General features: G+C 45.3%; 3 protein-coding genes across 3 annotated transcripts in view; 1 reads left to right on the top strand and 2 right to left on the bottom strand.

Moving 5' to 3' along the window:
- Positions 1-8,446, top strand: part of LOC140721389 (uncharacterized) — a 39,530-nt gene extending 31,084 nt beyond the window's left edge. The window contains 1 exon segment of the mRNA XM_073036235.1: positions 6,094-8,446. Within this exon segment, the coding sequence (XP_072892336.1) occupies positions 6,094-7,818 (1,725 nt within the window). The 3' untranslated portion in view covers positions 7,819-8,446.
- The window catches only part of LOC140721392 (uncharacterized), a 1,266,977-nt gene that overhangs the window by 157,922 nt on the left and 1,095,490 nt on the right, over positions 1-13,565 (bottom strand). The gene's annotated exons all lie outside the window — the stretch shown is intronic.
- The window catches only part of LOC140721387 (NACHT, LRR and PYD domains-containing protein 12-like), a 469,945-nt gene that overhangs the window by 174,885 nt on the left and 281,495 nt on the right, over positions 1-13,565 (bottom strand). The gene's annotated exons all lie outside the window — the stretch shown is intronic.

Here is a 13,565-nt window from a genome sequence, read left to right as displayed (position 1 = left end):
ACACGCTGAAGTTCCTACAGCTTGTCTCCCTCTCCCTCTCCCGCTCCCGCTCCCTCAGGCTGCCGCCGCTTGTGTCTGACGTCACAGCCCCGCCTCACTCAGGCACTTAAAGCGACACTCACAGTAAACGAACCTGCGGTCTCGTAACACAATGCGCCTCTAAAGTCTGACAGCAGACTAGCGAGTGAATCTTCGATGGTGCAGAGTCAGAAACCGAAGAGTTGCCAGCCTGAGTCAGGCTTTGGGGCTCCAGAGAGAGATGGGGTCTAGAGTTTACGAGGAGGAGGAGGAATCAGACCAGCAGGATATGACTACAAAAGAAACATCAGAAACATTTGGAAACTGGTTGACCGGAAAAAAAGGTGGTTAATTTCTGCAAAATACTAGTGGAAATCAACAGATGAGGCAGAAAATGTGAAGAGGAATAAATAGACAATGTTTAGGCCGAGCCCCTTCAGCATGCCTAGACTGTGTACTTCTCTGCTTAGTTGCTGCCTGAACTGCAGAGTTCCTCCAGCATTTTGTGTGTGTGCGTCTCTGTATTTCCAACAACTGCAGAATCTCCTGTGTTTTTTAACTGCATTTTACTTTGGCATTAGATACACGTTGGTATTGAGTATATTGTTTATGGGAGCCACTTTCTGCGTTAAAACAGCTGCTGATTTTTCTATACACACGAAAAAAAATGAGGTATGGACAATGAACCGGTGCTTGCAGAAATGTTTAATGGCACCCTAATTACCCATAATGCGGTGCGTTAAAAATTTCGCCTAAAGTGCCCTAAAGCACCGAGGAAATGCGCAGGCGTCAGGCTGATGACGTCCCCGAGTATCACGCATGCGCGCAGTACCCTGCAGGCCTTGAAAATGTCGGGCGCAAGTAAGATCGATTCTCTCCGATTTTATATTAAACACCGACTTCAGGACGATTCCTGTGAAATCCAGTCACGGTGGCCAGCAATCCCGGAACAGTCCTGCCCTCTTTCCTCTCTCTCAGACCCACGATCTGTACACGGGCCCCGGGGAGCTTTCGGCTGATGAGGGAATGGAAACCGATGGATCTCTCAGACAGAGCTGAGCTCCAGCTGTCTAAATGCAAGGATTAGGAACTCAGAGGAAGGGAACAAAATCTTTTGCATCAGCAGTAGAGAAAATTAGCTTTGTTCCACCTCCAATCAGTAACAAGAGAAAATCTGCAGATGCTGGAAATCCAAGCAACACACACAAAATGCCGGCGGAACTCAGCATTAGTACTCTTTTCCTTAGATGCTGCCTGGCCTGCTGAGTTCCTCCAGTATTTTGTGTGTGTGCTGTTTGTTCTACCTCCTCCTGTTCTGAACTTTTCTACAGGTGAGAACATGTTTTGTCCCATTCTCTCTGGGTACATGGTAATATCAAAAACCTTTGCCCTTGGCAACAAGTAACTTTCACATCACAAATGTGCCAGACTGCAATGGGACAGACTACTACCCTTCCCTTCACATTCATTGGCATTGCCATAATCGAGTTCATCACCGTCAGTCATCTGGAGAGGGTTCAAGGGAAATATTTATGTACAACACAGAAACTGCTGTTACCTGTCTGTATTGTGGTGATGCAAAAGTTGCTGGAGAATTTGCAAATGGGAAGAAGTGGAGTGAAATTTGAAAATCTGACTTTTTAAAGCGTCATTTAGCAAACAAGTCACATATGGACAGTGTGCAAAAGCTCTGGCGAGAAAATCCTTCATAACCCGCTATAGGCCTGCTACATAGGTTGTGTGAGAGTGCAGATGAACTCGATACAAGCCAGAGGAGATCAAAGTTTTTATCGACAGTGATTTGCTAGCTGTGAAAATGAATACCTCTCTATATAAAATTCTCTGTGCACACGTTTTTGCACACGGGATTTGATCGAGGTATTTAAAATGTTGAGAGGGATAGATAGACTGAGTTGACGTGAATAGGCTGTTTCCATTGAGAGTAGGGGAGATTCAAACGAGAGGACATGATTTGAGAGTTAGGGGGCAAAAGTTTAAGGGAAACACGAGGGGGTATTTCTTTACTCAGAGAGTGATAGCTGTGTGGAATGAGCTTCCTGTAGAAGTAGTAGAGGCCAGTTCAGTTGTGTCATTTAAGGTAAAATTGGATAGGTATATGGACAGGAAAGGAGTGGAGGGTTATGGGCTGAGTGCGGGTAGGTGGGACTAGGTGAGATTAAGAGTTCGGCACGGACTAAGAGGGCCGGAATGGCCTGTTTCCGTGCTGTGATTGTTATATGGTTATATATGGTTATATGGTTGTCACTGGGTAAAAAAAAATACACGGTACATGATTTATGTGCACACTTGTCATTACAAATTAGAGGGGACATTGGTGGGAAGGTGGGGAGACCTCCAGTGTTGTTGATGCCCTCACCTACAAGATATGTATCCAGCTGCATTTTAAGGAGTTGGAACTGTAAATGGATGAATTCCGGATCATCCAGCAGTTGGAGGGGGTGATAGATATGACATGAAGAGAGGTGAGTGACACCCAAGGTGCAGGACACAGGAAACTGGGTGAGAGTCAGGAAGAGAAATGAGGTTAAATAGCCATCACAGAGTACTCTTGTTGCTATCCCACACAACAACAGGTGGAACACTTTAGAAAGTATTGGGGGGATTACCTGGCAGAGGAAAGTCAAAGGATTGATAGGGGATTCATTAGTTAGGGGAACAGAACAGCAAGGGGACTAATATCCTCGTTGTAAGAGCTGCGAGAGCAAGTGTGGTGGAGGGGGGTGCTGATGTGGTTAAAATGATTTGCAGGGGGAATGGGAGCCAGAATGACAGGACAGATAGTGGAGAGGGTGATTTGAATTGAATTGACTTTCTTACATACATATACATGAGGAGTAGAAGTCTTTACATTACATCTCCATCTAAATGTGCAATGTGTAATTTATAGTAATTTATAATAAATAGTTTGTGCATAGAACAGTCAGTATAACATGGATATGCAATTGTATCAGCATGAATTAATCAGTCTGATGGCCTGGTAGAAGATGATGTCCCGGAGCCTGTTGGTCCTTTTGCTGTGGTACCGTTTCCTGGATGGTGGCAGTAGGAACAGTTTGTGGTTGTGGTGAATTGGGTCCCCAATATCTTTTGGCCCCTTTTTCCACACCTGTCTCTGTAAATGTCCTGAATAGTGGGAAGTTCACATCTACAGATGCGCTGGGCTGTCCCGCACCAATCTCTGCAAGTTCCTGAGATTAAGGGAAGTACAGTTCCCATACCAGGCAGTGATGCAACCAGTCAGGATGCTCTCAATTGTGTCCCTGTAGAAAGTCCTCAGGATTTCGGGCCCCATTCCCAACTTCTTCAACTATCTGAGGTGAAAGAGGTGCTGCTGTGCTCTTTTCACAACACAGCCGGTATGTACAGACCATGTGAGATGCTTGGTGATGTTTATGCCGAGGATCTTAAAGCTGTTCACCCTCTCAGCCCCAAATCCTTTGATGTCAACAGGGGTTAGCCCGTCTCCAGTCCTCCTGCAGTCCACAATCAGCTCCTTTGTTTTTGTGACAATGAGGGGGAGTTTGTTTTCTTGACACGTCAGATGTTGTTCAGACCTCAGACAGAGTCAGCAATCAAATGGTTGAGCATGGTGCGATGAATGTGCTGAGCTGTGTATATCACAATGCAAGAAGCATCTTAGGAAAGCCCGATGAGCTCAGGACAGGGAATTATGATATTGTAGCCATTATAGGGGCTTGTTTACACCCAACAGTCTGAGGGATTTAGAGGAACAAAGTTGTAGGCCATGTCAATAAACAAAGGTTGATTCAGTAAGTGATTTTAACTTTACATATATTGACTGGAACTCCCATAATGTAAAAGGACTAGATGGGGTAAAGTTTGTCAAATGTGCCCTTAATCAATACTTAGAATTCCCAACGTAGAAGTGTGCAATAAGCTGTTAGGAAATGATCAGGGCTGGTGACAGAAATTAGTGATCATAATGCCATGAGATTCAAAGTAAATATAGAAAAAGAGAGGTCTGGACCATGGGTTCAGATTCTAAATTGGAGAAAGGTCAATTTTGATGGTATCAGAAAGGATCTGACAAGTGTGGTTTGGGACAGGTTGTTTCCTGGCAAAGGAGTACCTGTAAGTGGGAGGCCTTCAGAAGTGAATTTTTGAGGATGCAGAGTTTGTATGTGCCTGCCAAAATGAAAGTTGAAAGGTAACCGATCCAGGGAACCTTGCTTTTGAAGAGAAATTGAAGCCTCGTATATTTTGTTCCTCTAAATGCCTCAGACTGTTGGGTGCTACCGAGACCCATTAATGACTACAAATCATGATTCCACGCACTGAGCTCAGCTGACTTTTTTTGTTGTCTTCTTTTGGTTTCTCGAAGCTTCCGAATAGTTTTTGTTCTTTTGTTTGCCCTCTCTTTGACATTTATGTTGGCTTTGGCTTCTCATTTTAGCCACAGTTGTGTCCTCCTGTCTTTCTAATGCTTCCACTTCTGTGGAATCACTCAGCTCCCGAATTGCTCCAGAAACTCCAGCCACTGCTGCTCAATTGTCACTCCTACGCTTTCCCTTCCAAACAAGTTTGGCCAGCTTCTCTGCCATAGAAACACGGAGAAGTTCAGTAAAGAAACAGGCTCTTTGGCCCATCTAGTCAATGCCAAAAAAGCATTTAAACTTGCAGTGTGATCTGGACCAGCTGGCAAAATGGTTTGAGAAATGGAAAATGGAATTTAATGCAGACAAGTGTGAGTTGTTGCACTTTGGTATGAACTTTATTCCTTGGAATGTAGAAGATTGAGGGGAGATTTGATTGTGATAGAGGGGCGTAGATAGTGTAAATGCAAGTTGGCTTTCTCCACTGAGATTGGGTGGAACTACAACCAGAGGCCATGGGTTAAGGGTGAAAGGTAAAATGTTAAGGGTAACATGAGGGGCAACTTCTTCACACAGACAGTCATCAGGGTGTGGAATGAGCAGCCAGCACAAGCGGTGCATGCAAGCTCGATTTCAACATTTTGTGTAGGTACCTGGATGGTAGGGGTATGGGAGTGGGCAGATTAAATAGTTCAGCACAGACTAGATGGCCCAAAGTGCCTGTTTCTGTGTTGTAATTTTCTATGACTGTGACAATAATACAAAAATTCACTCTAAGTCCTTTTAACAGCTGTGCGGACCAACCATTCATCTCAGCAGGAATTTTTTATATGGCGTTAAAACTGTGGCACTTTAAGTTAATAATACATAAAAGAAAATCCCAGATGCACATCAAGAAAGACTATTTGCGTGAGACTGTTTCAGTTACTGTGGGGCCAGGCACCCATGCAGTTCAGCAGGAGGGGGGAATAATACCAATGGAGAGAGTCAAACTAAGGCTCAAATTGGAGATGGCAGAAATGCTCCTTTCTGATAGAGACAGGAAGAGCATCAGGGAATTGATGGTCATTCCAGAAACCAGCACTCTGCCCAGTCAGGAGATGATATCTCTTCTAACTTGTGTTGAACCTCACTGTATCAGTGTGATACCAGATCAAACCTTGTAATCTCATCTGAAATGTTGTCCTAAACCCATTGATGGATTTTGTAAATCTTTTTACAGGTTAAAAATGAGAAGGAATTTGTCTCCAGGAAGCACAAACACGGCACACCAGTTTTGTTGTCTCTGTCTAGATATTTAAGAAGTGGAACAAGGGATCCTATCGACCATCCTTCCTGCTCAGACTGTGGCGAAGGATTCACTCGGTCATTTGACCAATTGGCAACCCATCATTTTACACAGGAGAAAGGCCTTTCACCTGCTCAGACAGTGGGAAATAATTCACTCGGTCATCTCAACTGAAGGTACATCAGCAAGTTCACACTGGGCAAGGCCATTCACCTGTTCTGTGTGTGAGAAAGGATTCAGTTGGTCTTCCCACCTGTGGACACAGCAGTCAGTTCACACCACACTGGGCAGAGGCTGATCATCTGTTGAATTTCTGGGAAAGGATTCACTCAGTCATCTGACCTAATGCATCACCAGCGAGTTCGCACAAAGGAGCAGCCGTTCATCTGCTTGGTCTGTGGGAAGAGATTCACTCAGTTATCCAGCCTACAGAGACATAAGCGAGTTCACACTGGGGAGAAGCCGTTCATCTGCTCAGAATGTGGGAAGGGATTCACTCAGTCATCCCAACTACAGAGTCATCAGCGAGTTCACACTGGGGAGAAGCCATTCACCTGCTCAGTCTGTGGAAAGAGATTCACTGATCCATCCAACCTGCAGAGTCATCAGCGAGTTCACACTGGGGAGAAGCTGTTCACCTGTTCAGAATGTGGGAAGAGATTTACTCAGTCATCTCAACTACAGAGTCATCAGCGAGTTCACACTGGGGAGAGGCCATTCACCTGCTCAGTCTGTGGGAAGAGATTCACTCATTCATCCACCCTACAGAGACATCAGCGAGTTCACACTGGGGAGAAGCCGTTCACCTGCTCAGTCTGTGGGAAGAGATTCTCTGAGTTATCCCAAGTACAGAGTCATCTGCGAGTTCACACTGGGGAGAGGCCATTCAGCTGCTCAGACTGTGGGAGCAGATTCGCTCAGTTATCCAGCCTACAGAGACATCAGCGAGTTCACACTGGGGAGAAGCCGTTCATCTGCTCAGAATGTGGGAAGGGATTCACTCAGTCATCCCAACTACAAAGTCATCAGCGAGTTCACACTGGGGAGAAGCCATTCACCTGCTCAGTCTGTGGGAAGATATTCACTGATCCATCCAACCTACAGAGTCATCAGCGAGTTCACACTGGGGAGAAGCCGTTCACCTGTTCAGAATGTGGGAAGAGATTTACTCAGTCATCCCAGCTACAGAGACATCAGCGAGTTCACACTGGGGAGAGGCCATTCACCTGCTCAGTCTGTGGGAAGAGATTCACTCTGTCATGCAACCTACAGAGACATCAGCGAGTTCACACTGGGGAGAAGCTATTCACCTGCTCAGTCTGTGGGAAGGGATTCACTCACTCATCCAACCTTCAGAGTCATCAGCGAGTTCACACTGGGGAGAAGCCGTTCACCTGCTCAGTCTGTGGGAAGAGATTCACTCATTCATCCACCCTACAGAGACACCAGCGAGTTCACACTGGGGAGTAGCCGTTCATCTGCTCAGAATGTGGGAAGGGATTCACTCAGTCATCCCAACTCCAGAGTCATCAGCGAGTTCACACTGGGGAGAGGCCGTTCACCTGCTCAGTCTGTGGGAAGAGATTCACTCATTCATCCACCCTACAGAGACAACAGCGAGTTCACACTGGGGAGAAGCCATTCATCTGCTCAGAATGTGGGAAGGGATTCACTCAGTCATCCCAACTACAGAGTGATCAGCGAGTTCACACTGGGGAGAAGCTATTCACCTGCTCAGTCTGTGGGAAGAGATTCACTGATCCATCCAACCTACAGAGTCATCAGCGAATTCACACTGGGGAGAGGCCGTTCACCTGTTCAGAATGTGGGAAGAGATTCACTGATCCATCCAACCTGCAGAGTCATCAGCGAGTTCACACTGGGGAGAAGCCATTCACCTGCTCAGTCTGTGGGAAGGGATTCACTGATCCATCCAACCTACAGAGTCATCAGCGAGTTCACACTGGGGAGAAGCTATTCACCTGCTCAGTCTGTGGGGAGAGATTCACTCGGTCATCTGACCTACGGAGTCATCAACAAATTCACACTGGGAAGAAGCTGTTCACTTGCTCAGAATGTGGGAAGAGATACATTCGCTCTTCCACACTACAGAGACATCAGCAAGTTCACACTGGGGAGAAGCCGTTCACCTGCTGAGAATGTGGGTAAGGATTCACTCTGTCATCTCAACTACTGGCATACCAGTCATTTCACAATGGGGAGTGGCCGTTGTTATGAATCCCTAGGTTTTGTTTGCTGTGGACTGTTATTTCGAGAGAGAGGGAGAGATAGAGATTAAGAAGGTGAATCAGTCTGACTTGCAGCTTGTTTACATCGCTCGCAGTTTGTTTAGTTTTAACTGAGGACACAGACACTCAGAGTCAGACGTAGACGAAGGAGGAAAGATGGAAGGATCGAAACCAGGGAACTAGTGGCCAAGGGTCTCTGTTTGGAATTCTCCTATGCCCAGAAGGGTGGGTTAATTATCAATTCAGCATACATCAAATGTGTGGTTGTTACCTTGTTTGAGCTATAGGAGTGGATCTGATTTGGGGTATCCTGTGAAGACCACTGATGTGTCAACCCTTGCCTGGGTGTGGTGTGGTAATTCATCTGAAGACGATACCCCTTGTGACAAGTCACTTTGGGTGATAATTAGTATGTGAATTTGGAAAGATGACAGATAAAATCTACAGTGACTGTTCTCTTGTTTTACGACCATGGAACCTGTGGAATTCGACATAATTGCCTTCTCTTGACATTTACCCTGGATTACAAATCTCTCTCTCATCACCTATTCTGTGGTAGAACTGAACATTCATACTTTACCACCTCAAGACTCCAAGCCTTGTTTCCCCCGAGCTCAATAGTTTCGGAGTTTCATTTACACACATATATACACATAATACTGTTAACTTCTGTTTATCTTGTTTAAGTTACTATTGTTACGAAGGATGAACAGCTCTGATGGGCAGAAGGGTGCAGGGTTGCCCATGTCCCCCTCCCTTGGGAGAATTACAAACCGTTACTCTTGCCAGGCTGCTAATGAGAGAGAAAGATAGATAGATAGATAGATAGATAGATACTTTATTCATCCCCAAGGGGAAATTCAATGTTCCTCCAGTATGATATCACATAAACACAAGACAGACCAAGACTAACTGACCAAAAAAAACACATAATTATAACATACAGTTACAACAGTGCAAAGCAATACCATAATTTGATAAGAGCAGACCATGGGCACGGTAAAAAAAAAGTCTCAAAGTCCCAGATAGCCCATCATCTCACGCAGATGGCAGAAGGAAGAAACCTCCAACGTGGCAAAACTTCCCGATGCAGCCTCTGGAAGCACCCGAGCACAGCCAACTGTGAGTCCGTCCGAAAACTTCCGACAACTTCGTGCCTCCGACCAGCCCTCCGACACCGAGCACCATCTCTGCCGAGTGCTTCAACCCCGGCTCCGGCCACCAAGCAACAGGCAAAGCCGAGGATTCGGGGCCTTCCTCTCTGGAGATCTCTCCGATCGCTCAGTAGCAGCGTCAGCAGCACAGGCATGTCAGAAGTTTCGCCAGATGTTCCTCCGTGCTTCACACATCCGTCTCAATCAAATCAGGATTGTGCACGGCCCCTACTTACAGATAACGGATATTCCTTACTGGAGTGGCCGCTGCGCCCTGCGTCGTCGCGCCGCCATCTTGATGATGAAAAGAGATGGAACTAAAACTTTCTTGGACTGGAATATTTGCTTCAGATAAGGGAGAGATAACCCAGGGAGGAAGAGACTTGTTGTTCCACCATATTATGACTCCTGTAAAACTTATGGCTCCGGAGAGGGCTGTTTACTTGGTACTATTCTGTTCATTAAAATTCCCCAGTGGACAGCCGGAGTGGGCTGGTTTGATGGGCTAAGCCATTCAAAACTGATTGACACCTGAGACCCAGTGAGTAGGGATAAAAGAGAGGTCTGGGGAGACACCCCTCAGACGCACCAAGAGACACACTAGTGAGCGCTGCTTAAGTGTTGGAACCCACGAGAAAGTGTGGGGCATCGGAGACCGAATGAAGGATCGGTCAATTTTAACTCATAGTGTTTATAGCGAGGCCGGTGGGGCCTTGTGTGTGTGTCCACCCTTGCCTGGGTGACGAATCCACCATAGAAGAACGGTCTAGCTAAAGGACAGAGGGGTCATACCTGAATGGCCACAACAACACTTCGACTGATCAAGATTGTAAAGGAAGGTTTGACTGGCTGTCACTGTTTGCTCACTCTCTCTCTCTCCAACAATTACAACACATCGACCAACAACTACCTCAGTACGTATGAACTGAACTGAACTTTATATTCACATATGACAATTCATTATCCCCGGACATCGATAGAGCTTGTTTATTATTGATTATTATTATACCCACACTTTTAGGTTTAGTATTGCTAACGTGTATTATCTGTATATTTGCATTGTTGATATTGATTTGTATATTTTACTAATAAACACTGTTTTGATAATAGTACCAGACTCCAACGGATACTTCTATCTTTGCTGGTAAGACACCCAGTTACGGGTACGTAACAAATTGGGGCCTCGTCTCGAGATTTGATACCAAATTGTGGGGCCAGTGAATCGGGCTTTAAGTCCATTATTTGTTCTGGTTGCGTGGGTAACCAGATGGGAAACCAACAAAGATGGATATAGATGAATTTATAGAAAACTCGACTTTGAAGGCGCTAGAGAGTGCCAAAAAGACGGACTTGGTGAATATTGTGAAATGTTTAAATCTCCCAGAGGTGAAGTCGTCAATGAAAAAGTAGGAGATACAGAGGGCCATAGCCCTGTATTATATATCCGAGGACGTGATCACGCCGGGGGTATTGGAACTTATCCCTGAAAAGAAACCAGTTGTTGGGGTGGTTCAGTTAGAGTTGGAAAAATTAAGGTTGGATGCGGAACAGAAGAAAAGGGAGAATGAGATCCTGCTAAAGGAGTTAGAGGCGCAAAGGGAGCGGGAAAGAGCTGCCTGGGAGGCACAAAGGGAGAAGGAGAGGCTGAAAGGGAGATGGAGGGAAGGGAAAAGGAGAGAGATAGGCAGCATGCGCTGGACATGGAGAGGTTACAGCAACAGGGAAAAGACCGAAGGGAAGGCTCAAGAGAGGAGATTAATGTTAGTAGAGAGTTTAGGTTAGTACCTCCGTTCAAGGAGACAGATGTTGATAGTTACTTCTTGCATATTGAAAAGGTGGCAGTGAATCAGAAGTGGCCCAGAGATCAGTGGGTGGCGTTGTTACAAAGTGCATTAAAAGGGAAGGCTCAACGGGCATATGCGGCGTTGTCCGAGGGGGAGTCTGAGGATTATGAGGAAGTAAAGCAGGCTATCCTTCGGGCCTACGAGTTGGTACCTGAAGCGTATAGACAGAAGTTCAGAGATTTAAAGGAACAGTGGAATCAGACGTATGCAGAGTTTGTCTATGAGAAGGGTGTGCTCTTGGATCGCTGGTGCGCTGCAGGATTTCCATCGTTTCAGAGAGTTAATTCTGACTGAGGAATTTAAAGGTTGTGTTTCAGATAATATCAGGATGTATCTGAACGAGAAGACGAATAAGTCTATATCAGAATTTGCCAGGTTCGCAGATGAATATGCCCTAACCCACAAGACAAAGATTTCCTCAAATAAGAGTTAACAGAAAGGCAGTAGGGACGGTAAAGAAAGTCCACCGGCTAAGGCAGAGAATAGGCCGGGAGCTAGTGGTAAAGGTAAGAAGGAGGACAAGCAGTCTGGCAGGAAGATTTCTGGTTTGACCTGCTATTATTGTGGAAAGGTTGGTCATATTGCATCTAAGTGCTTTGTTCCGAAGAAGGAGACAGGAAAAGGGAAAACGGCAGTCCCTACAGGGTGTATTGAGTCGATCAGCAAATCGACGAGGAAGGCAAAGGTAGATAGAGTACGAGACGGGCGTGAGAAAATTATTTCAGAAGGGACGGTGTCTGTGAAAGAAGAAGAGACCCCAGTTCCAGTGAGAATCTGGAGAGATACTGGGGCTGATCAGTCATTGATCCTAAGTAAGGTGCTAGATTTTGGTCCTGAAACTGGAGAGGTGGTATTAAGAGATATAGGAAAAGGGACAGAAGCTGTACCTTTGCATGGGATCATTATAAAATGTGATCTGGTATCTACTACAACACATCGTCCAACAACTACCTCAGCCTACATGAACAGAACTGAACTTTATACTTTCCCATGATAATTCATTATCCCCTAGACAACGATAGAGCTTGTTTTTTTTGATTATTATTATACCCACACTTTTAGGTTTAGTATTGCTAACGTGTATTATCTGTATATTTGCATTGTTGATATTTATTTGTATATTTTACTGATAAACACTGTTTTGAAAATAGTACCAGACTCCAATGGATACTTCTATCTTTGCTGGTAAGACGCCCAGTTACGGGGTACGTAATACTGCCTATTCTATAAGCCTCTCATAATCTTATAAACCCTATCAAATTTCACTTCACCGCTTCAGAGAAAACCACTCAAGTTTGTCTAATCACATGCCCTCTAATCCGGTCAATGTCCTGGTAAACCTCTTCTGCACTCTCTCCAAATTCTCAACATCCTTCCTAGAGTGAGGCAACAGGAACGGCACGCAATACTCCAGATGTGGCCGAACTAGAGTTTTATCAGGTGCATTACAGCTGGCTCAAGTAATAAAGTCAAGCATGCCATATACCTTCTTAACCACTTAATCAACCTGCATAGCCAATTTCAAGGAGCTTTGAATTTGAATCCCACCGTCTTTCTGCTCATTAACACCTGTTAAGTGTCTTGCACTTAACACTGTGCTGTCTCTTTACATTTGTCCTACCGAGGTACAACACTTCACATTTGCCTGGATTAAACTCCATCTCCATTTCTCTGCCCACATCTGCAATTGATTTACAGTTCATCCCGCTGTATTCTTTGCCACTATTCGGTGCTATCCATAACTATGTTCATTTTCAGCCAGATCGGCTATCTACATCACAAACTACAGGGGTCACAGAACTGATCCCGGTGGAGCACGCCTAATCACAGAGCTCCAGCTACAACTGGTCCCTTCAACCAGTACCCTCTGTCTTCAATGGGCGGGGCAGTTCTGAATTCAAACAGCCAGTTCACCAATGATCCTCAACGTTTGGCTGAGACTCCGATGTGGGACCTTGTGAAATGCCTTTCTGAAACGTGTTGAAATGACAACCATAGCTCTGTCTCTGTCAATCATCTTCGTCACGTTATTAATAAAATCAACCTATGTAGTGAGGCACATTTTACCCAGAAGGCCATGCTGGCTCTCCCTAATTATGCTATGATTTTCCAGATATTCATAAATCCTGTCTCTCACAATTCTCCTCAGTACCTTCCGTGTCTCTGACTTGAGACTGACCGGTCTAGGGTTTCCAGGATTATTCCTGGTTTCCTTCTTGTATAGGAACAGCATGAGCTTCTCACCAGTCCTCCAGGACCTCGCCTGTGGCTATGTAAGTCAGAAAGATATTGGTCAAGGCCTCAGCAATCTCTTCACTTTCCTCTCAGTTACCTGGGGTATATCCCATCAGGCACGAAGGACTTAACCAAATTTTGCTATTTAAGATATCCGGCACTACCTCCTCCTACACTTCAAAATGTCGGAGCATATTAATACTCTTGGTACTGATCTCCACATCTTCCATATCATTCTCCTTGGTAAATAGTAATGCAAAGTACTCATTTTGGACCTTACCCATATCCCTCGCACCTAGGCAAATGATCTCCTGCTCCCACTTTATGCTTGTGTGGTCCCACCCTCACTTGTTATCCTCTTGCCCCTGATGTATGTACAGAATTCCTTGGGCTACTCTTTAATCCTACTGTCCAAGAGCTTT

This window comes from Hemitrygon akajei, unplaced genomic scaffold (genome assembly GCF_048418815.1).
Source record: "Hemitrygon akajei unplaced genomic scaffold, sHemAka1.3 Scf000054, whole genome shotgun sequence".
NCBI classification, from domain to species: Eukaryota; Metazoa; Chordata; class Chondrichthyes; order Myliobatiformes; family Dasyatidae; genus Hemitrygon; species Hemitrygon akajei.
The sequence above is the reverse complement of the archived record's forward strand: the minus strand, read 5'-3'. Positions and strand labels throughout refer to the sequence as shown.